At 32.6% G+C, this 21,181-nt stretch overlaps 3 protein-coding genes across 4 annotated transcripts; 2 read left to right on the forward strand and 1 right to left on the reverse strand.

The window, feature by feature from the left end:
• Nucleotides 1–349: 349 nt before the first annotated feature.
• On the forward strand, nt 350–2,299 carry LOC131612736 (uncharacterized). The gene is made up of 3 exons (XM_058884491.1): nt 350–608; nt 704–1,607; nt 1,715–2,299. The coding sequence occupies exons 1-3, from the start codon at nt 374–376 to the stop codon at nt 1,881–1,883; spliced, it is 1,308 nt and encodes a 435-aa protein (XP_058740474.1). The 5' UTR covers nt 350–373; the 3' UTR covers nt 1,884–2,299.
• Nucleotides 2,300–5,118: 2,819 nt separating this feature from the next.
• Nucleotides 5,119–7,421, reverse strand: LOC131612737 (protein CAJ1). Of its 2 annotated transcripts, XM_058884493.1 has the most exons (7): nt 7,163–7,421; nt 6,821–6,913; nt 6,345–6,375; nt 5,667–5,693; nt 5,442–5,574; nt 5,275–5,333; nt 5,119–5,228 (listed from the first exon to the last, which is right to left on the reverse strand). In XM_058884493.1, exons 1-6 carry the CDS (start codon nt 7,226–7,228, stop codon nt 5,279–5,281), a joined length of 405 nt encoding a protein of 134 aa, XP_058740476.1. In that variant the 5' UTR covers nt 7,229–7,421; the 3' UTR covers nt 5,119–5,228; nt 5,275–5,278. The 2 variants fall into 2 exon arrangements, with proteins under 2 accessions (XP_058740476.1, XP_058740475.1); XM_058884492.1 differs by having other exon boundaries at nt 5,119–5,333; nt 7,163–7,418.
• Nucleotides 7,422–18,480: 11,059 nt separating this feature from the next.
• Nucleotides 18,481–20,510, forward strand: LOC131612738 (pectinesterase-like). Its single transcript, XM_058884494.1, has 2 exons — nt 18,481–19,583; nt 19,663–20,510. Exons 1-2 carry the CDS (start codon nt 18,569–18,571, stop codon nt 20,376–20,378), a joined length of 1,731 nt encoding a protein of 576 aa, XP_058740477.1. The 5' UTR covers nt 18,481–18,568; the 3' UTR covers nt 20,379–20,510.
• Nucleotides 20,511–21,181: the final 671 nt, after the last annotated feature.

Here is a 21,181-nt window from a genome sequence, read left to right on the forward strand (position 1 = left end):
TTAACACTTCATCTATTAATAAAAAAATATTGTATTAATATTAATATAATTATTTTATAAAAGTAAATAAAAAAACTTTTTAAAAATTTAATTAGAAATATATTGGATGACAATATAAAAAAGTTATTCAATGTCATTCAGTAAAAATTTATAATTCTATTATATAAGTGGTAGTCGGTTAAGACTAAAAAAAAATATTTATTAGAGAAATCTATCTCGTAAATCTTAAATCATTCTATACATCATATTAAACTTTTCGACTTTCCACAATAAAAAAAATAATTTAAAACTTAAATCATTAAATAAAGTGTGTATATAACTATAAGAAAAGATGACTTCAGGATCCTCTAGAATGGATGTAGAATAGAGTGAAATGGAAAATGCATTCTCTTCGGCCAAGATTTCCGTCTGGTGGGACGTTGAAAACTGCCAAGTTCCTCCAAACTTTAACCCTAACTCCATCGCTCAGAACATTGCCTCCGCTCTCGTCAACTCCAACTTCCACGGCCCTACCACCATCTCCTCTTACGGCGACACCACTCGCATCCCTCTTCACATTCAACACGCCCTCTCTTCCACCGGCATCTCCCTCAACCACGTGCCCGCCGGTACATTCCCTTCCTTCATTCCAACCCTAACTTTTTCTTTTTTTTTTCTTCAATTTTATTCATTCATAATAGCTTTGAGTTTGATATTTTTTCAGCTAAAGATGCTAAGGAGAAGAAGATACTAGTTGACATGTTGCTATGTGCGATTGATAATCCTGCACCGGCAAACTATTTGTTGATTTCCGGTGACGGAGACTTTTCGAATGCTCTTCATCAACTTCGAATGAGGAGGTATAATATTCTTCTTGCTCATCCTTGTTCCAATTCTTTATCGCTGTTTTCCGCGGCCGATATCGTTTGGCGGTGGCCGGTACTCATTGCTGGTGGTCCTCCTGATGTCCATGAACACAGTAACATTGTTAGAAATGCTTATCAGCCTAAACTCTCAATTGCACCTCTTGAGGCAAATAGTGAAAAAAATAACAAGAATAGTAACCTGAATGACCGTTTTGTCCCTGAAAATTCAAAGAAATCTAAATTGGTTAGATTAGCCCCACATGAATTCTTTTCTAATAATGACCCCACAAAAGTGTCAAAAGTACTCAACAATACTGATCCTGGTAGTGATTCTGATGCTGTTGGTGGTTCTGATCAGTTGTTGATTAGTAATGTACCTGCAGTTAAGAGTTTGCCAAAAGTTTTACCTTGTGAGGATTTGCAAGGACTTGTTGATGTTATTGTAATAACATTGAAAACTCTCAAAGATGAAATGGTTTTTCCGAGTGAAAGAAATATTACTGATTGTATTCGTTATGGCGATCCCAAGTATCAAATGATCGACGTTAGGAAGGCTTTGAATTGTGCAAATGAGCAACAGAGAGTGGTTAAACGACGCTTTGGCGCGTTGCATTTATATGTTTTAGCAAATGAGAGTCTCTGGAAGTGTGTGAACCCTTTAGGTGGATTGCCAAGTCATTTTCCGGAAGAAATTTGGGTTCGAATTGAGAAATTCCTTGCTTCGTCGTCAGGATGTTCCGCAATTTTGGCATCTCGTTGCAGGTATATCTTTATTGTTTTCTTTATGTCCTTGTTAGTTGCTAAGTTATTGATGTAGATTCTTAATTAGTCATTTGTACTTAGATTTTGTCTTTTGTATGTTTTATTAGATACGAAGCTGCTTTGATTCTAAAGAGATTGTGCCTTGGAGAGCTTGTTTTGGGTGATGTTTTAAAGATTTTGGAGATTTTAATCACCATCAAGAATTGGATTATACCTTGTCATTCTAGTTGGCACCCGATTACCATTTCGCCTATGGAGGCAAAAGATGATAATTGATCCAGATAGTTTTTTCTGCTATTATTCTAGATCAAATGACTTCATTATGGCCACACCACAATGATATGGATATAAACTTTTGCATAGTTAGAGAGATAGGTAGGAAATTATGAGCAATTTTTTGAATGATGAATGACCATAGGTTATATACCTTTGGTACACCTGCATCATCTGTACTAGTGGAATTTTGTACACCTGCATCATCTGCTTACTAGTGGGATTTTGTACACCTGCATCATCTGCTTACTAGTGGAATTTTTGTTGGTATAGATGCATACCTTTTTTTTTGTACATTTCCATTGGTTGAACTTTTTGAATAAATTCAAATTGGTTGCAACATTTGCCTATATAGGTTGTGGAATTCTCTCTATGTATTTCTAGTTCCGGCCGTTTATGCGACACTTTAATTTTTTCGATGAATATGTGTGTATTTAATAGAAACATATTTCCTCTTAATATTGACATTATGAGTATCATTCAATAGAGATTTAAATCTAGGGGCATAGAAGAATTGTAAAATTTCCCTTTCTTAGTCATTGTGTGTGTGTATAGCGCAAAGCTGAAAGAAATACAGTATATATTTGTGTTGTTACATGCAGGAGAGGCTTAATACATAAAGGCTTCATGGAGGAACTGGGACCACAACAAATTCAACGACAACTTTCATAAAAGAACAAAATTGGTTGATATAAAAACAGACATGACAGCAAAATTTTATGGGAGAAGCAACACACAAACCCAAAAATCAATTACACAACTGAACAGAAAAGTTTAAACTCACAAAAAGCAGATTTCTAACTTTACAATATTTCCATATCCCAATAATTTCCAAAATCGTGAATGAATATATCTTCAACTGTCGATAAGCACTAAACAAACATATTTTTTCAACCATATCTGCCTCCTCAATGACTGGCTTGCATTTAAGTGTGGCAGGAAAAGCAAGAATAAAATGGATTGTCATATCTTCCTTGGGTAGAAGAGACAAAAATCAGATCAATAATAAAACCATCTCAAACAAACGCATCTAAACATAAAAATACTATTTGTAGCTTCTTTTAGTTCACGTTAAAAACTGCCTTAGAATGCGATTTAATTGAATAGGTAATACAAACCTACAATAAGTATATGTTTGGATTGGCTTCTACAAGCCCCAAAAGCACTTCTAGCCTACTTCAACTTTGAAAATTGGTTATTTTTCTTGTTTGGATACTTTTCCGAAATCAATTCTCCTCCAAAAGCAATTCTATTAGAAGCTACAATTCCTAGCTTTTGAGTTTATTAGAATCAATTCTACATTTATTATATATTATTTATTATAACTTTTTAAAGTTTTCCTTCTTTACCCTTTTTAATTTTCATCAATTATTTTTTTTTTTTTTTGATTTGTAATAGAATCTATTACCATTTTGGTAATTATACAATTCAAAATCAATTTTATTAAAACTATCCAAACAACATTAATTGATAACAATCACTTCTATATCATTGTATCCAAACTTAAATAAATTCTTCAAAAATCAATTTTGTCCACCGCCAATCCAAACACACCTAAGTTTGTTTGGTTCATTTTTTACAATCTTATGAAATCTAAACTAAAATAAATTGAAAAAAAGTATTGATTGAATTTTTCACATAACTAGTTACACCCACGTGTTAATCGGTTACAACACTTGTATCATCAATTTTTACTTAAAACACCACCTTAATTCAAGTTCTCCAAATCTTCCACGCCCATGTTCATCTTCAATCTCTTGAACATTTCAATTGTAACTTCTTTGGTCAACAAATCAGCCACTTGATCTTCACTTCTATAATATCTCAATCTCAACCTTCCTTCACTAACAAGTTCTCTCAAGTAGTGAAATTTCATCCCGCTTCTCCCACGTGCAATTGGTTCTTAACAAGGTTTATAGTGAAAAGATTATCAACCATGAGTGTTACAACATCACCTTCGTCGCTGCCCAACTCCTCCAATAGATTCATCAACCATACAGCTTGACACGCACACAACGAAGCGACAATGTACTCAGCGTCATTATCATACCCCAATTTTGTCCAGACATTTTAAATTTTTGTCAACCAACTTTATTTTATTTTGTTCAGAATAACGGTACAGTTTCACAAACAAACTGATAGAAGTAATGTTTAATCGTACATAAAATCAAAAGACAAAAAATTTTAAATTCGGACTAGCAACTGTCTGTTTTATTAACTTCAGTAAACGTAGTTTAACTTTATGTGCTCATTTAATTTTTTTGCATCTAAGGGCGTCCACATTCAGTTGCAAGCCCGATTTTTAACTACGGGAGCAGGGATGGGGGATGCTAGTACCACAACGGACCCACCTGGGCCCCTGCACAAGTCTATTATCGTTTTTTTTAATAATTTAACCACCCATTTATTTAATCTTAAGATAACAAATTTATTAGAATTATTATTTTTTTTTTGAAAATATGAATTAAATAAAAATGACCAAATATTATCATTATTATTAAAGTGATCATATGAAAAAAAAAATATGGATTATTTTTAAAGTGATCATATGAAAAAAAAAATGGGGGCAGTAATTTGTTACCTTGACAGGAGGTGGGGGCGGGAGCGGAGCTAGTACATGGAGGCGAGGATGGGATTAATGCTAAAACCCGGCCCCGCTGCCATGCCAAGACAAAAAAGATGCTACTGAACTGTTGGTCATGGAACATCTAAAAAAATGTACACCAACAATCACCTTTTACTATCAATTTTAACAACTGTAACGAAGACTTCATAGATTAGCTTTCTCTATTTATTCAGTCAACTAGTTCTGACAATGTGGAAAGTGCTACTTCTATCATGAATGGCATGTGGACAACAGGAAATAACTTTAACATCACAAAATCAGGATTTTCTAAAACTCAACGTGAGTTTTTCTAAAACTCATCAACTGGCGATGGTTGTTGGGAGGATTAGGATTAATTCTTTCAAATGACCGGGCTACTCAGGAGCAGACGTGGCTGGTCAGAAAATCGAGGAGGGAAATAAGAGAGGAGCATGGCTTTTTCAAAATAAATGGTGCAAGAGGTGCACCATACCATTGTCTAGTTAATGAGATTAATCTAATATATAAAAACTTTGGTGCACCATAGATCGCTAATGATGGCGGCCCGTGGTAGAATTCACCAGTATAGAATACTTCGAAACGTGTTATCTTGTATGAAACTATCTGGTCACCCTTCAAAGAATCAGGATGAACTCACTTTGCAATCACTGATCTTATTAATTCAAATTACTCATTTTCACTTACATTTAAATACATTGTAAAAGTACATTAACCGCCAATCGCTATTGATTCTTGCCCAGGAGGTCATCAAGGAAGAAATGGGTTGTGTGAAGGGTATTCCTCCAGGAGGTCATCAAGGAAGAAATGGGTTGTGTGAAGGGTATTCCTCCTTTTGCCTTTTGTATGCCCTGCGCGACCATAGCAAAAAAGCTATCATTGTTAGCTAACAAGTTCATAGTTCATATACATGAAGAGAAAAAAAAAGTGAAGGATAAGCCACAAATTTGTAGTTATACCTTGAAGCATGAAACCCTCCAAGTGCAACTGTTCCTAGAATAATAAAAAGGAATGGAACTTTAATCATAGCATGGTTTTTTCTTCCTCCGCTGGCCCTTGGAACTCCGGTTCTCACAACTCGCCAATATTCAGCTGAATAACAATTATGTCGCATTTGAATATGAAAGGAAAAACAGAGGAATTGCTTTTAAATGAAGCACACGAGGATTTGGAAAGGAATTCACCTGAAGTTGAAGTTTCTCCTCTACCACCTGTGTTTTGAATTTTATTCAGTACTTAAAAAGAAGTTGCAAAACAGATATAAACAAAGCTGCAGGATGAGCTCAAGATCCTTCCAAGGGAAGATAAGGGCCTTACCATATCATATAATTTCCCAATGAGTTCAAATTGTTTTAACTTCATTTTTGTTTTCAAAAAATTTATTGATAATTTATTGAAAACAGGAAATAAAAAGCAAAAACAATGTGACCTTTATGCAACTAGAAGTGAATAAAATAAGAATGCAAACAGAACCCAAACCGACCCTTATATATGCTCTAGGCAACTTAATCACATTTGAAACAAATAAAAGGGATCTTCTTTAAAGTCATTTTGTCCCCTATAATCTGGTCTTCTAGAAAGACTGCTCATTTTGAGTTGACCATAAGCTGTCTCAGGATGCTAATGTTATAATTTATAAACATAAAATTGTGAATTCAACTAAAATATCAAAGAAATCATTTTAGGATTGGTGAGCTGAGGAACACCAATACTGAATTTGGGGAAATAATATCATAATGTTTATAAAATCACGCATCTGAATATTGTTTCTTCTATGATATCAGTTGTCTGTTTCGGGAGTTTGCATACCATGAGCAACATTTGGAATATTTATTCTGAGTACAAGGACTCTGGAGAATTACCAGGCAATAGACATGTGTAAGCTTCCGAAATCTGCAGTAAAATATAAAAGTCCAATCACTTCTTACTCCTTCCATTTAAAGTAGCGGAATATACAAGGGCCGAACAAACTGACAAACCATTTCCCTCAAAAACCAACTCAAAGTCTAATTTAACAAATTAAAAAATCAACCCAATTTAACATGGGTCTGTTTACTTGTTTTAACTATTAAGGAGAGGGAAAAGCATTCTGCACGTTTTATGAAAACTTTTTCTCAAACTAATATCATATCAATAATCACCATTTTCATTCATGACACAGTTAGTATGTGAGATTGTTATGATGCAAAATCAAACTCATATATCAACCCTGTAGCACCGACATCTCTGAAAAAAGTGTGTTCGCGTCAATTTCGGTGTCTGAAACCAACACTAACTACTCTAATGTAAAACACATAGAAAATGCACAAAAACAAAAGAAATAGATTGGATTGCTCACCAATTTAAACTTGGATTCAGCAAGAGGCTTCTCATGAGATGGAAATAGGTCAGGGTGAGATTCCCACACCTTCTGTTTATAAGCTGATTTAACCTAAACAAAAACATTCAAAAAAATCATAATAATAATCAGGATTCATTCAACAAGCTGCAAGATCAAAGTGAATTTAATTCAATTATTAATAACCAACTAATTAACAAACCCCTGAAAATTAGAGAAACTAAGCTCAAAGATCATAATTGGACAAAAACGATGATGAATTGAAGAGGGTAACGCACAAAAAATGATTTTTGATTGTGAAAATCGTAAATTGAAATAATTAAAAAAACCCTAAGAACTAACCTCGGAAGGAGTTGGAGTTGAATTGGGTGGGAAACCGAGGAGAATTCTGGCTTCATTGGCGTCCATTTGTATGAAAGATGCACCCACGACACGACGGTGCGAGTGATAACATTTAACACCTAACTTAGGGTTTGGTAATGGTGGTTGTTTGAAGAGAGTAAAGAGAAAGAGAGAAAATAATTGATGCAGTAATAATGGTTTTGTTCAAACCGCCAAAATATGCTTTTTGGTTTTCTACTGCAGGGGTTCACGTAAGGGGGGTTCTTGACCACATACCAGTACTTACAAATGTTTTTTAAATGAGTTTCTCACCTCAATTATCAATACAAATTGGATTTGACATTTCTTAAACAATAACGTCTATTTTAAAAAATTTGATGCACAACAAATAATACATTTCATGTTATTTGTGTATGTTTGTTTCGGTTTTTAAAAAATGGATTTTTTTTTTTTAAAATAGATTTTACACATTTTTTTAAAATATTACCAGTATTTTTATTTTTTTTTCTTCAAATTGAAACATTATTTTTGACATCTATTAACATAAACAAACATTATTGAAAACTAAAACATAGTTAAAATCACAATTTTTTTAAAAAGTGGTATTTCAAAAATGATTTTTATGAAAATTTATTTGAAATAGCGTCAAAATTAAGTGATTTTTTGAAATGTTGATATCCAAAAAAAGTTTAAATAAAAAGATGAAATACCTAAAATTTATTCAAACCAAATTTTCATTTGAAACTTTAAAAAAAATCTTTGTAAATTTTGACACAAACTTACGTAACACTATAAAAATCATTTTTAAAAAAAGTCAAAACAAACGGGCCCAAAGATTCGAAGTGTAAACCATAGACGCGTCACATTTTAATTTTTTAAAAAAATACCATATATTCCCTCAGTTTTGCAGGAAAGCGAGGGAAAAAGTATTTAGGCGTATTCGAATCCTAGCCACTATATTTTATCACCTTTTAATTTTTTTAATGATCTATTAACTCGGTTTTGCTGAAAATCGAGTGGTAAAGTATTTAGAGGACATGTCTTCGAATCCCAGCAGCTACACTTTATCACTTTTTAATTTTTAAAAATATTTTTAACAAGATTCTACCCCTCACTTTTTGTTAAAAATCGAGGTAAATAGTAGTGCAATTTTGAAAATAAAAAAAATACAGTTACTGGGGATTGAATCCATGACCAATATTACCTTTTATTTTTTAATTTTTTTATGACCTGTTACTTCGATTTTGCTAAAAATCGAGGGGTAAAGTAGCGTTATTTTTTATTTATGTCCAATTTGATGAAAAAAAATTAAGTTGCCTTCCATTTATAAAGTAACATTGGTCAAAACATTGTCAACTCATCAATCCACATGAAACATTAGTGATCCGCGTGAAACTCTCACTAGTCAATCAAAACGTGAATGCCACAACTATCCATCTTGGAAGCAAATTGCTGGAATTTGATATTAACATATTGAAAACAATGAAAATGAAAGCAAGAGTGGAAAAAATTTCAATGTTAGTTTCTTAATGTAATCTTTTATCTAGTAATTTCTAGTTAAAATTGTTTAACTTTAGTTGTAGTTGTATCAAGAATTTTTTTCAATATTGTTGTTGTTGTTGTTATTGTTGTAGAAATTCAGTATTTAATGATTATATTGATTTTGTTTATTTTTCGTTATTGTTGCAATTTAAATGTTTAAAGATTTCATGAATTTTGTTGTTGTTATTGTTGTTGTTGTTGTTATTGTTATTGTTGTTGTTGTTGTTGTTGTTGTTGTTGTTACTTCTATTTTGAGATTTAATGTTGAAGTATTCTATTGCTTTATTTTATTTGTTGTTGTTGTTGTTGTTGTTGTTGTTGTTGTTGTTGTTGTTGTTGTTGTTGTTGTTGTTGTTGTTGTTGTTGTTGTTGTTGTTGTTGTTGTTGTTGTTGTTGTTGTTGTTGTTGTTGTTGAGATTTAACATTTAAAGATTCTATGAATTTTGTTGTTGTTGTTGTTGTTGTTGTTGTTGTTGTTGTTGTTGTTGTTGTTGTTGTTGTTGTTGTTGTTGTTTTTGTTGTGAGATTTTTAATGTTTAAGGATTCTATTGATTTTGTTTATGTTGTTGTTATAGGTTTTTTTGTTGATGATAATGAGGAAGATTCATAATTTATCAAAAGAATTCATGCTTTGCAGAATAAAATGAATAAAAGGTTACAATTAAAATTCTGTAAACAGGACTTTATCCCTCGATTATTGTTAAAAACCGAGGTAAAAAGTAATGCAGTTTTGAAAATTAAAAAGATGCACTTGCTAGGGATCGAACTTATGATCAATGTCACTTTTCTCCTCGATTTTTAAATCACCGAGGTAATAAGTGACAACTTTTCATGTCGTCCTTCGTTACCTCGCCCATGTAACCAATATTATATACATTTCGTATTCGAGTATAAAAGCCCTTTTGTAGTAGTGATTCCAAGGCTTAGAAGAGTATATTCTTAGGATATTGTGAACATTATAAGACATACATGGTGTATAACTCTGAAATCAAAATGATTGAAGAATTAATACACATCATATTTGATGACAAAGAGCTTGACAATAAAATGTTAGAGCTTGTAGAAAGTTTTGCAGAAATACATGTATCTGAAGACACCTCAGGATTTGGTCATTTAGAAGCTGCTCTACCCTCAGCAGTTGGATGTCCATAAGCTAATGATTCAGAAACTATTCAATATCCAAAAGTTGCTCAACCACCAGAAGCTATTGATCCAATAGCTGATCCAATTTCTGAAGCTCAACCAGATGAAGAAGCTTTTGAACAGAAAAACACCTTCAAGTATAAGTCTTCACATCCAAAAGATCTAATAATTGGAAATAAGGATAGTCCTAGGAAGACAAGATTTTGAATCATATAGGAACATTCCATGTTAGAACTCATCTCCATGATTGAACCTATGTCTGTTGATGAAGCACTATCAAATGATGGATGGATTATCGCAATGCAAGATGAGCTTAATCAATTTCAAAGAAATGATGTTTGAGATCTGGTACCCAAACCTCATCAGAAGAACATTATTGGAACAAAATGAGTCTTCAGGAACAAGCTTAATTAACAAGGAGAAATAGCAAGAAATAAAGTTAGATTGTAGCACAAGGCTACAATCAGCAAGAAAGTATTAGTTTCTCTGAAACCTTTGCACCTGTTGCAAGGTTAGAGGTAATCAGGTTACTCTTATCTTATGTCGTTAATCATAATATCAAACAACCATCTGGATTTGAGGATTCTATCCATCTAGAATATGATTTTAAACTGAAAAATCACCTTACGTACTCAAATAAGCTCCTAGGGCTTGGTATGAAAGACTGCGTAATTTTATATTAGAAAATGGTTTTCAAAAGCGTTAAGTAGACACTATACTGTTTAGAAACACATTGAAAAATAATGTCTTAATTGTTCAAATATATGCTGATGATATTATTTTTGGTTATACTAATACTACTCTTAGCAAGGAGTTTTATAAGACAATGTATGCTGAGTTTGAGATGAGCATGATGGGAAAGCTGAAGTTCTTCCTTGGAATTCAAATCAATCAATGCAAGGATGAAGTCTATGTTCATTAAACCAAATACACAAAAGATCTTCTGAAGAAGTTCAATTTAGAAGGTTGCCAAATCATGACAACTTCTATGCATCCAACCTGTAATATGAGCAAATAGGAAAGCAACACCAAAGTCTATCAAAAGGTGTACACATGTAAAATTAAATCCTTGCTTTACTTAATAACTTCTATTCTTGATATTTTATACAGTGTCAGCCTGTGTGCAAGATTTCAATTATATCTGAGAGAGACTTATTTAACTATTGTTAAGAGAATATTTAGGTATCTAAAAGGAACAACAAATCTGGGAATGCTGTATAAGAAATCCCTAGATTACAAGCTAGTTGGATTATGTAATTTTGACTATGTTGGGGATAAAATTGAAAGAAAATCCACTAGTGGAAGTTGTCAATTCATAGGTGAAAACCTTATATCGTGAGCTAGTATAAGACAAGCAACTGTTTTTTTGTCTACAACAGAAGCAAAATACATATCAGCTACAAGTTGTTGCACCCAACTACTTTGGATGAAATATCTGCTGGAAGATTATCATATTTGTATGAGAAGTATTCCAATATTTTGTCATAATACTAATGTTATCTGTTTGACAAAGAATCTTATTCAACATTCCAAAACCAAGCTCATTGAAATAAAATATCATTTTATTAGATATTATGTTTAGAAGGGTGCAATAGATATACAGTTCATTGATATTGATCATCAATGGGATGATATATTTACCAAATCTCTTATCATAGAAAGATTTAATTTCATTAAAAAGAATATGAACATGCATTTTGTAAAAGAATAGTGTTGGCGTCTGAATGGAGAATTAGAGTATGATGATGATCATTAGGTACTGTGCTCAGAAGCTCTAAACCAGCTTTTAATGAATAGTAGCCTTTGAAGCATCTCATCCTCTAATACTTAGAATCTGATTTGGTGCCTCTGATATATTAATGCTTTAATTTATACGTTTTCATTATGATTAAGAATTATGGTGGCACTTGTCTAACTGACTCTTATAGCAGTGAAATGTTTGAATTAACCTTGGGATTTATTATTTTATTCTGGTAAAATAATATCATATCTTGAAAATATCCTTCGAGAAGTATCTCCTTAAATTCTTATCTGATTTGCTCATAGTGCTTGATAAGAGGATATTTGGATGGAAGAAAGAGTTTTGTAATTTTGGTGGTTATGAAAATCTTCTTATATTGAGAGTTTGGGGTAAAGCTAAGTCAATCTTGGATATTGTGCATCAATGGACACAGGAGAGAGAATTGGTCTTGGTATTCATGCACATCTTCCCAACGTTGACCCCTACTAATCTATGGAGGAGCACACATATGATTTCGATTGTCAGAACCTAGACTTGACCATCTCGAGAATTGAAGATGCTTTTCATAACCATCTTAGCCAAATCACTTTTATGTTTCATTTTTTTAACTGATGACTAAGGGGGATCACATACATGATTTTGATTCATTTCTATCCAAATTTAATAAAACCCCAAACATTTTAAATTGTGGATTTGTTTCTTTTTATGCTTATTATGTATGCTTCTTCTTTTTTATGACAAAAAGGGGCGTATGAATAAGTATTTAGGCATCTAAATATGGTAGGTTGGGAATTTTTATTGCTTAATAAGTAAAGATTTATTTTTGTGATTTAAATATATATTGAATTAACCTAGATAGGACTTAGAGTGAGTTTACATACCTAACCCTTAGGACTATCAAACTCAAGGGAAGCTTACAAACCTCAGACTTTGAAGTCAACTGATTAATTAAATCAACAACCATTATTCTTAAGTACTTGTATTTGTCATCATAAAAAATGGAGAGATTGTTGGAACAAAGTTGGTTTTTACCATATCCCTTAGGTTTTAATGATAACATGGTATTTAAAGGAACAATTGGGTATGCTAATGTTTGTTCAAGTATCTAGGAACATATATCAAAATCGTGATTCAAAGTCAATTCTGAAACTGCTTTGAACATTTAAATAGAAGCCATAAGATGAAGATTCTGAAGATCAAACTCTAAAGGATCAACTTCTGAAGAGGTCAACTTATAAAGACTAGAGTATAAAGAAAGTCAACCTATGAAGGATTAGAACTTGATGACTTAGACTCTGAACTTGAGCAAGTATCAAAACCTCTAAAGATCCAGACTCTGAAGAAGTCAACCTCTGAAAACTTAGAGTCTAAAGGATCAGAAGCTGAGATTCATCTTCTGAAGACTCATAACCTGAAGCCACTCGAAGCTCAATGATCAAGAAACTCAGATAGGTCATATCATAATTTGAAGACATTTTATCTTCTTCTGATTGTCCTCTTCTAATCACGTGAAGACTTAGCAGAAATCTGCATAAGGCAGAAGGATTGCAATTGATAATTCCTCTTGTAGCAAAGGATGTTTAAATGACCTATTGGAAGCTTTCCAACGTCTTTGATGATGCTTCTTTCAAAGACTCCTTGTTCATGAAGTCTTCTTAAACGTATCTTTTGCATTCCTCTATAAAGGGAGCTGAAAACTTGAAGAAGATACACAACACTTCGCCCTTCCAATAAAAGAGTCGTTACTCTGTTAAAACTATTACACAAGCTTACACGTATAACTTCTTATCAATTGTACATTCTTAGAAGTTCTTAAGTCTTAGAGTCTTTTTGTTTTGTATTTTTTTAAACCTCTGATTGTATATCAAGTATAAGTCTCAAACAATATTTAATCTTTAAGATAGGTTGTTAGAATTCTCTTGCTTGTTGCTTGAGCATTTGAAGTCTATTGCTTGTGTGCTTGAGCATTAAAGTCTCTTACTTTTGTGTTTATGCATTTGGAAATCTCTTGCTTGTATGATTGAGCATTTGTAATCATATTTAATTATAGTGAAGATCTATTGGAAGTGCAAGGGGACTGGACTACTCTTGATTTGTGGGAGGACCTAGAATATATCGTTTGTGTTCTTTTCCTTTACCTTTGAACCTTTATTCTGCTGCATACTTCAGCCTCTGACTCAAACTCTAACCTTGTGTTCAGAATCTGATAAGATATTTTAAAGAGTAAAAGAAGAAAAAGTTAACACAATTCAACCCCTTCTTGCGTTTTTCTCGCCTTCAATGTGGTAGTTTGGTTTGGTCAGGGATGAAGTATTGATTTATGAATTCGCTGATTCCTTTGTCTGTGGGTAGTTTAAGAAGGTAATTATCAAAGCTTTATAGGATGAGACTTCTTTCATTTAATGGTGGTCTTACAATAATCTTTCCATTCATAAGTTCAAGCTTCATTGATGGCAGGACAAATTTTCCTATTATGGTGTTTCTTCCTTGAACTCTTCATTTTCAAAGTTATACTTTGTTTCTTCCAAGATTGTCGTGACTAGATTTTTGTATGGGAGGTGTGAACCTTTTTCCTTGCTTTCTATCATGTAGTCAATCATTGTTGTGCCCAATTTACCTTGACTTTGTTTTCTATCAACATACTATTTCTACATCTACTTGGGTTAAGAGACTGAAGTTTCCTTTTCTGGGAAAAAGGATGTGATTAATTACATAGTGAGTCATTTGAATTTCATATTGGATGTATCCAATAATGAATGGATATGGTATTGTGATGATGGTTCATTCATGAGGGAGGACGCGTCAGTGATGTAGTTGCACTTGTTGGTTTTGTCTCCAAGCTCAATGATTCTATATTTATGAGAGAGATTTAGCAATACTCAAAATTCTTCTTCCGATATCCTATATTTTTTACTTCGCTATGAAATATTCCATATGTGAGAAGAAGGTCTGAGAAGAACATCTTCACAAGGGATATATAGACACTCTTTGAAGGCATAAAGATAAAGGTGGAGAGGTTTAGTTCATCAAAAGTTTTGAATTTATATTCTTTGGAATCTTCTGGAGCTAGGGTATGAACTCTCACAAGGGTTCGGTTGGCAAAGTGTTAAAAGTATCTTATTTCTTGTGGTTTGGTGGTGAAATCCTTAGTGATGGAGATAAAGCTTAATCTTCTTGGATTTATGATGTTTTTTGCAAGAATAATCTCACAGAAAAAGATTTTGAAGAAGGAATATGCAATGCAAAAGAGTAAGAATGAAATACTTACTTATAGTGTGCCATATGATAATTTGAGCATGTATTCCAGGCAAGCATTCATTGTAAATTGCGCTGATTGAAAATCAAATCAAAATCATTCCTTTTAGAATCTCCTAATCAATTAGCTAGTGGCTTTAATTGATTTAATTTGTGATTTCTTCGGGATTATGTGAAATCTTCATAAATACTAAGATTTGATTTACATGAGGCACACACTTAGCTTATATTTGATATGAAAATAATTGTCTCAAGCCTTTCTAAGTGATTATCTTCTCGTGCTAATCAACTGGACTTACGTAGCTCAACCTCCTTAGTTCATTGTTGGGCCTTATGTTGTCTTTTTTTACTTTTCAGCACCCCAATTGTTATTTTTCAGCACCCCATTTCTAGAAAACACTAAAAATCATTCCTTTTAGAATCTCCTAATCAATTAGCTAGTGGCTTTAATTGATTTAATTTGTGATTTCTTCGGGATTATGTGAAATCTTCATAAATACTAAGATTTGATTTACATGAGGCACACACTTAGCTTATATTTGATATGAAAATAATTGTCTCAAGCCTTTCTAAGTGATTATCTTCTCGTGCTAATCAACTGGACTTACGTAGCTCAACCTCCTTAGTTCATTGTTGGGCCTTATGTTGTCTTTTTTTACTTTTCAGCACCCCAATTGTTATTTTTCAGCACCCCATTTCTAGAAAACACTAAAAATACTCATCTTTTTGGGATACAAATATTTAATTTTTATGAGGAAAAATTAAACTTATTATTTAAGGGGTTAATCATATTTTCGTGATTATTTCCACTTTAAAATAATTCTTACCTCCTTTATCAAGAAATCTCGATAAATATTTCCATAAAGGAAAAACACCATCTAATGTATCTTGCCTACACATCGTTGGATGTAAGAGTCGGTAAACCCACAAAACAAATGAGTCAATTACAGACATATTCATTCAACTGCTCACTATAGATCATACAATTTGAGTTGATCTCAAATAATTTGATTTGATCACAACAGTTGACATTCTCCATCATCGTTCATCTTCGGGATCAAAGGCTTTATAAATGTATACTTTTAAAGTACACTTTTGATTTGCACAACTTTTAATAATAGTCGTCAAAAATTTCAAGCTGGAAAGTATACCTGGCAAACAATAGAGTTTCATCTTTGGACTCCGCGTCTTCATAGAAGATCTAAGGTGGTTATCTTTAGATCCTTCCCAATTTATATACACAAAAGGGTTCTAAGTGTCCTATTCTCTTACAGTGTGTGCATTTAAAAACTAGACGCTTATTGTTCTTTTGCTCTATACCTTTCCTAGTTTTTCTATCCCTTTAAAATCCTATTCCATTTTTATTCAAGGAAGGATTTTGACTAAATAGAATTCGGTTAACTTTCTTTTTCCCTTGGGTAAATTTTCCTAGGGTTTCTCGAAGGTTAGCCACTTCTTTTATAAGGGAATCACATCCCTTACATACTTCTTTCGAGTTCCTAAACTTAGTTATCTCAATTTTGAAAGAGTCGTTGACTTCCTTAAGATATCTTAGGGATTCTTTCATATCTAGGGTGCGATCTCTTAGTTTTGTATTTTCTTTCTCTAATTGATCACACATTATAAAGAGTTGAGCATAAAGTGGTTTGATACCTGAAACGATATCTCCCTCAAAAGACGCCTTTAAGCATATTTCATCTTTTTTGTTGGAAGAAGACCTTTCCATTTTTCTTCCCGAGGTTGATGTTTCTCCTCATCTTCTTTATTCAAATGTTGAAGAAACTTCTTCATCTTCATTGTTTTTCCTTGAACAAGAGGATCCTTCATTTGATGTTGAATCTTTTGAATATCGTTCAACTACTGAGTATGTTCTTTCGAAGGATTGCACATGAGTTGTATGATAGAAGTTAGATGAGGATGATGATTCTTCAGTTTAGATTCCTTCATCTTTGATTAGTTGAGCTAGCTCATTCATCGTTTTTATAATTATATTTTTGAAGGTTTATTGTGACGGTTCTAGCTATCTCAAATATGAAATTATGCATTTCAAAACCATTGGCTTTTTTTCTTCCTAAAAACCTTTTATAAATGTTTTGTAAAATTTTAAATTGATATAAATTTAAATTTTATATTTTGGCAACAATTTTAAGTGTGAATAAAAAAATGGAGTTATTTTTCATCTTTTCTTATTCAATTTTTCATCTACCCGTGCGAGGCACGTAATAGAATATCTTATACTAAAAAAATAATTTATAATTACTTATAATTTACAAATAAAGTTATATTAACATTATAATCGATCTATGTTATTAGTTGCACACAATTTTTTTTATCAATAATAAATTATATTTTGTTTATAAGAATATCTTTATTACTTAAAAATATTTATTTAACTATAAAACAATTTCTTAATTTTTAAATTATGATGCTAATTTAAAAAGAATAGAATTTGTTAATTTTTTTGTAAGTTATCAAAAAAAACCATTTAGTCTTTAAATATATAATATCTATTAAGAAGTTGATATGCGACACAAGAGGTACCAAACAACCAGCAAAACTGAAACAACGAAACAATAACCAAAAAAAGAAAATATCAGTAATAGATGATAAAAAAACTCTAATACAAAGAGAGGAAAGCCATAAGAAGGAAAAAAACTAAGAGCATTCGAAAGAAATACAAGTTAGATCTTTCTACCCAAAGACCTGCGGAAAAATGACACTAATCCTTGTTGTACAACAAAAATACATCAAAAGGAGGCTGAAGACACTCATGCTTCTATTGACTCAGATGTCAGATATGGTTCTCGAGGTAGGTCGAGAAAGCACGAAAGTTCCCCACATACCTACAAGATATCATGTCCAAGCCAAAAGGACGCTCATATCTTCCACGTCCTATACTAACATCAATTTACCTGAAAACACTATATCATCATTCTACAATTTTTTAGGTCCACAAGATCATAACATGCCAAATCATAAGACCCCTGTAAGCGGAGATGGACCACCAAAAGGGAAAACATCGATAAAAAGGTTAGGGAATTCCTGAATAAAACTACATACCACCTCAGTCAACTGAAAATCATATATCAAACAAATAGCACTACATCACAAGTCACAAACAAATAGCACTACATCACAGTTCACAAACAAAAACGGTAAGAGAGGCCCTCCAAACCAATAAGTTCTCATGTCTTGCAAGAGATTTGAGGAAAAAACAATTACTTATCAATCATAAATAACATTTTCAAATAAATAATAAAATTATTACTATTCAAAAACGTTATTTATTTAGAAAATAAATATATTAAATAAAACTAAATAAAATAAATTTAATATTAAAAAAATCAAAATATTAATTATATAGTTAAATGAGTTGTCAAAATATCTTGTTTTTCTTATAGGAGGTGTATCCATCTTGTAGCATATTCCTAAACTTAGTTGTGTGACATAAATAGTATGGATCTTATCTTTCTACTATTCAAAGTCGTCTCCATAAAAAAATGGAGATTTGTTACATACCACCAAGTTGTGTGCCTATATTTAGAATATGCCAAATATAGACTTTTCTTTGGATGGATGAAAATCATTGTAAATCACCTATAAAAACCACAACATTGTCCCATAACAAAGCAAGATCTCCAATAACAAAAGCCTCCTCCCCGGCTTAATAATCTCCAAAGGGGAGGACTTTTAACTATCTTTCGAGCAAAAAATCTTTAATAAAAATGAACGGAAAGGTAATTATCTCAGTTGTTTCTCTTATCCTCGTCGTTGGTGTTGCCATCGGCGTTGTTGTCGCTGTTCACAAGAAAGGTGAAGATCCTGAGATCCAAATTCAACAAAGATCTGTTCAAATTGTTTGTCAAAATGCAGAAGATCAAAAGCTTTGCCATGACACTCTTAAATCCGTTAATGGCCCCGCCTGCGGGGATCCAAAGGCATACATAGCAGCGGTCGTGAAAGCCACCACGGACAGTGTCATTAAGGCTTTCAACATGAGTGACAGACTCTCCACCGAGTACGGTAGCAAAGATAATGGCGTCAAGATGGCTCTTGATGACTGCAAAGATTTGCTGGAGTTTGCCATGGACAGTCTTGAAATGTCCACCAATTTGGTTCGTGACAACAACATTCAAGGTGTGCATTCCCAAACTCCTGATCTCAGGAACTGGTTGAGTGCAGTTATCTCTTATAAACAAAGTTGCATGGAAGGATTTGACGATACAAAAGATGGTGAGAAGAAGATCAAGGATCAGTTTCAAGTACAATCATTGGACAACCTACAAAAGATCACTGGTGTTGCACTTGATATCGTGAGTGGTTTGTCCAACATCCTTCAACAATTCAACTTGAAGCTTGATCTTAAACCTGCTTCTCGTCGTCTTCTTGCTGATGATATTGATGATGAAGGATTCCCTTCATGGTTCTCTGGTTCTGATCGTAAGCTTTTGGCTTCCATGCAAGGAAAGGGATGGAGAACTCGTGTTAAGGCTAATGTTATTGTTGCCAAGGATGGAAGTGGTCAATTTAAAACCATTAAGGATGCTATTGCTTCTTACCCTAAGGGAAACAAAGGAAGATATGTTATCTACGTTAAGGCCGGTGTTTATGACGAGTACATCACCGTCCCCAAGGATGCCGTTAACATTCTTATGTATGGTGATGGCCCTCAAAAAACCATTGTCACCGGTAAAAAGTCGTATACTTCTGGTTACAAGACCATGCACTCCGCCACCTTCGGTAATAAATTATCATTACAAGTTTTCATTTATATAGATAATTAGATAATATAATACTGATTGATGATGCATGCATGCAGCCAACACCGCACCTGGATTCATCGGAAAGGCAATGACATTCGAGAACACAGCCGGTCCTGATGGTCACCAAGCCGTTGCTTTTAGAAACCAAGGAGATGCGACTGCTATGGTTGGTTGCCATTTCGTTGGTTATCAAGATACATTGTACGTTCAATCCAACAGACAATTCTACCGCAACTGTGTTATCTCAGGAACCATCGATTTCATCTTCGGAGCATCACCTGCCTTGATTCAACACTCCGTGATCATCGTGAGGAAGCCTAACATGAAACAATTCAACACAGTTACCGCTGACGGAACAGAGCAGCAGAGCATGAATACAGGTATTGTGATCCAAGATTGCCAGATCGTTCCAGAAAATCAACTTTATCCAGTGAGATTCCAAATCAAATCTTACTTGGGAAGACCATGGAAGTATCTTGCAAGGACAGTTGTGATGGAATCCACCATTGGTGACTTCATTCATCCAGATGGTTGGGTCCCATGGGACAATAAGCAGGACTTTGAAAACACATTGTACTATGCTGAATATGCCAACACTGGACCTGGTGCCGATGTTAGCAAGAGGATCAAGTGGAAGGGTTATCATGGTGTTATTAGCAAGGCTGAAGCCACCAAATTCACTGCGGTTGAGTTTATGAAAGCCGGACCTAACTCTTCAGCTGCATGGTTGAAGGCTTCTCATGTTCCTCACTATCTTGGCTTCAAAGCTTGAAAATATGTCACATGGCATACAGACAAATCATTATTCTTTGTAATTACCTTTCCTATTTATTTCTAGGAGATCCACCAGAAATACCAAAAATTGCTCGCATTATAGTAAATATATAAAGCTTCATTTTTTTAATCTTTGCCTTTATTTTTTATTTGACCAATCATGCATTTAATTTAAGTTATTTAGTACCACTATTCACCAATTCAATATAAAATCATGTATAAACAAATCGCATTAATAAACATAAAAATCACAACATTTATCTATCTTCCTTTCTGGAATTTTCCATGAAACAGATTATATACATCATGCATGCATGGCTAGAGTGAGAACGTCTTGTTAAACACAAAAATTTCAGCATCAATAATAATAATAATAATAATAATAATAATAATAATAATAATAATAATAATAATAATAATAATAATAATAATAATGATGATAATAATAAAGATAATAATAATAATAATAATAATAATAATGATAATAATGATAATAATAATAATAATAATAATAATAATAATAATAATAATAATAATAATAATAATCTCACGTAACCTCTCCATTTAATTAAATAATACAATAATTAATTATTTAATTAATATAAATCCACACACTTCATCAATTAATTAAATAATAATAATAATAATAATAATAATAATAATAATAATAATAATAATAATAATAATAAAGATAATAATAATAATAATAATAATAATAATAATAATAATAATAATAATAATAATAATAATAATAATAATAATCTCATGTAACATCTCCATTTAATTAAATAATACAATAAT

The sequence above is a fragment of the Vicia villosa genome, linkage group LG6 (genome assembly GCF_029867415.1).
Source record: "Vicia villosa cultivar HV-30 ecotype Madison, WI linkage group LG6, Vvil1.0, whole genome shotgun sequence".
NCBI classification, from domain to species: Eukaryota; Viridiplantae; Streptophyta; class Magnoliopsida; order Fabales; family Fabaceae; genus Vicia; species Vicia villosa.

Bases quoted from the DNA above. Each gene is read 5' to 3' on its own strand.
- LOC131612736 (XM_058884491.1), top strand. From the start codon at position 374: ATGGAAAATGCATTCTCTTCGGCCAAGATTTCCGTCTGGTGGGACGTT. The intron at 609-703 runs GTACATTCCCTT...ATATTTTTTCAG, and splicing joins CCTCAACCACGTGCCCGCCG to CTAAAGATGCTAAGGAGAAG. The intron at 1,608-1,714 runs GTATATCTTTAT...ATGTTTTATTAG, and splicing joins ATTTTGGCATCTCGTTGCAG to ATACGAAGCTGCTTTGATTC.
- LOC131612737 (XM_058884493.1), bottom strand. From the start codon at position 7,228: ATGGACGCCAATGAAGCCAGAATTCTCCTCGGTTTCCCACCCAATTCA. The intron at 5,694-6,344 runs GTAATTCTCCAG...TTCAAAACACAG, and splicing joins TTACACATGTCTATTGCCTG to GTGGTAGAGGAGAAACTTCA. The intron at 5,575-5,666 runs GTGAATTCCTTT...ATTGTTATTCAG, and splicing joins AGGAGAAACTTCAACTTCAG to CTGAATATTGGCGAGTTGTG.
- LOC131612738 (XM_058884494.1), top strand. From the start codon at position 18,569: ATGAACGGAAAGGTAATTATCTCAGTTGTTTCTCTTATCCTCGTCGTT. The intron at 19,584-19,662 runs GTAATAAATTAT...GCATGCATGCAG, and splicing joins CATGCACTCCGCCACCTTCG to CCAACACCGCACCTGGATTC.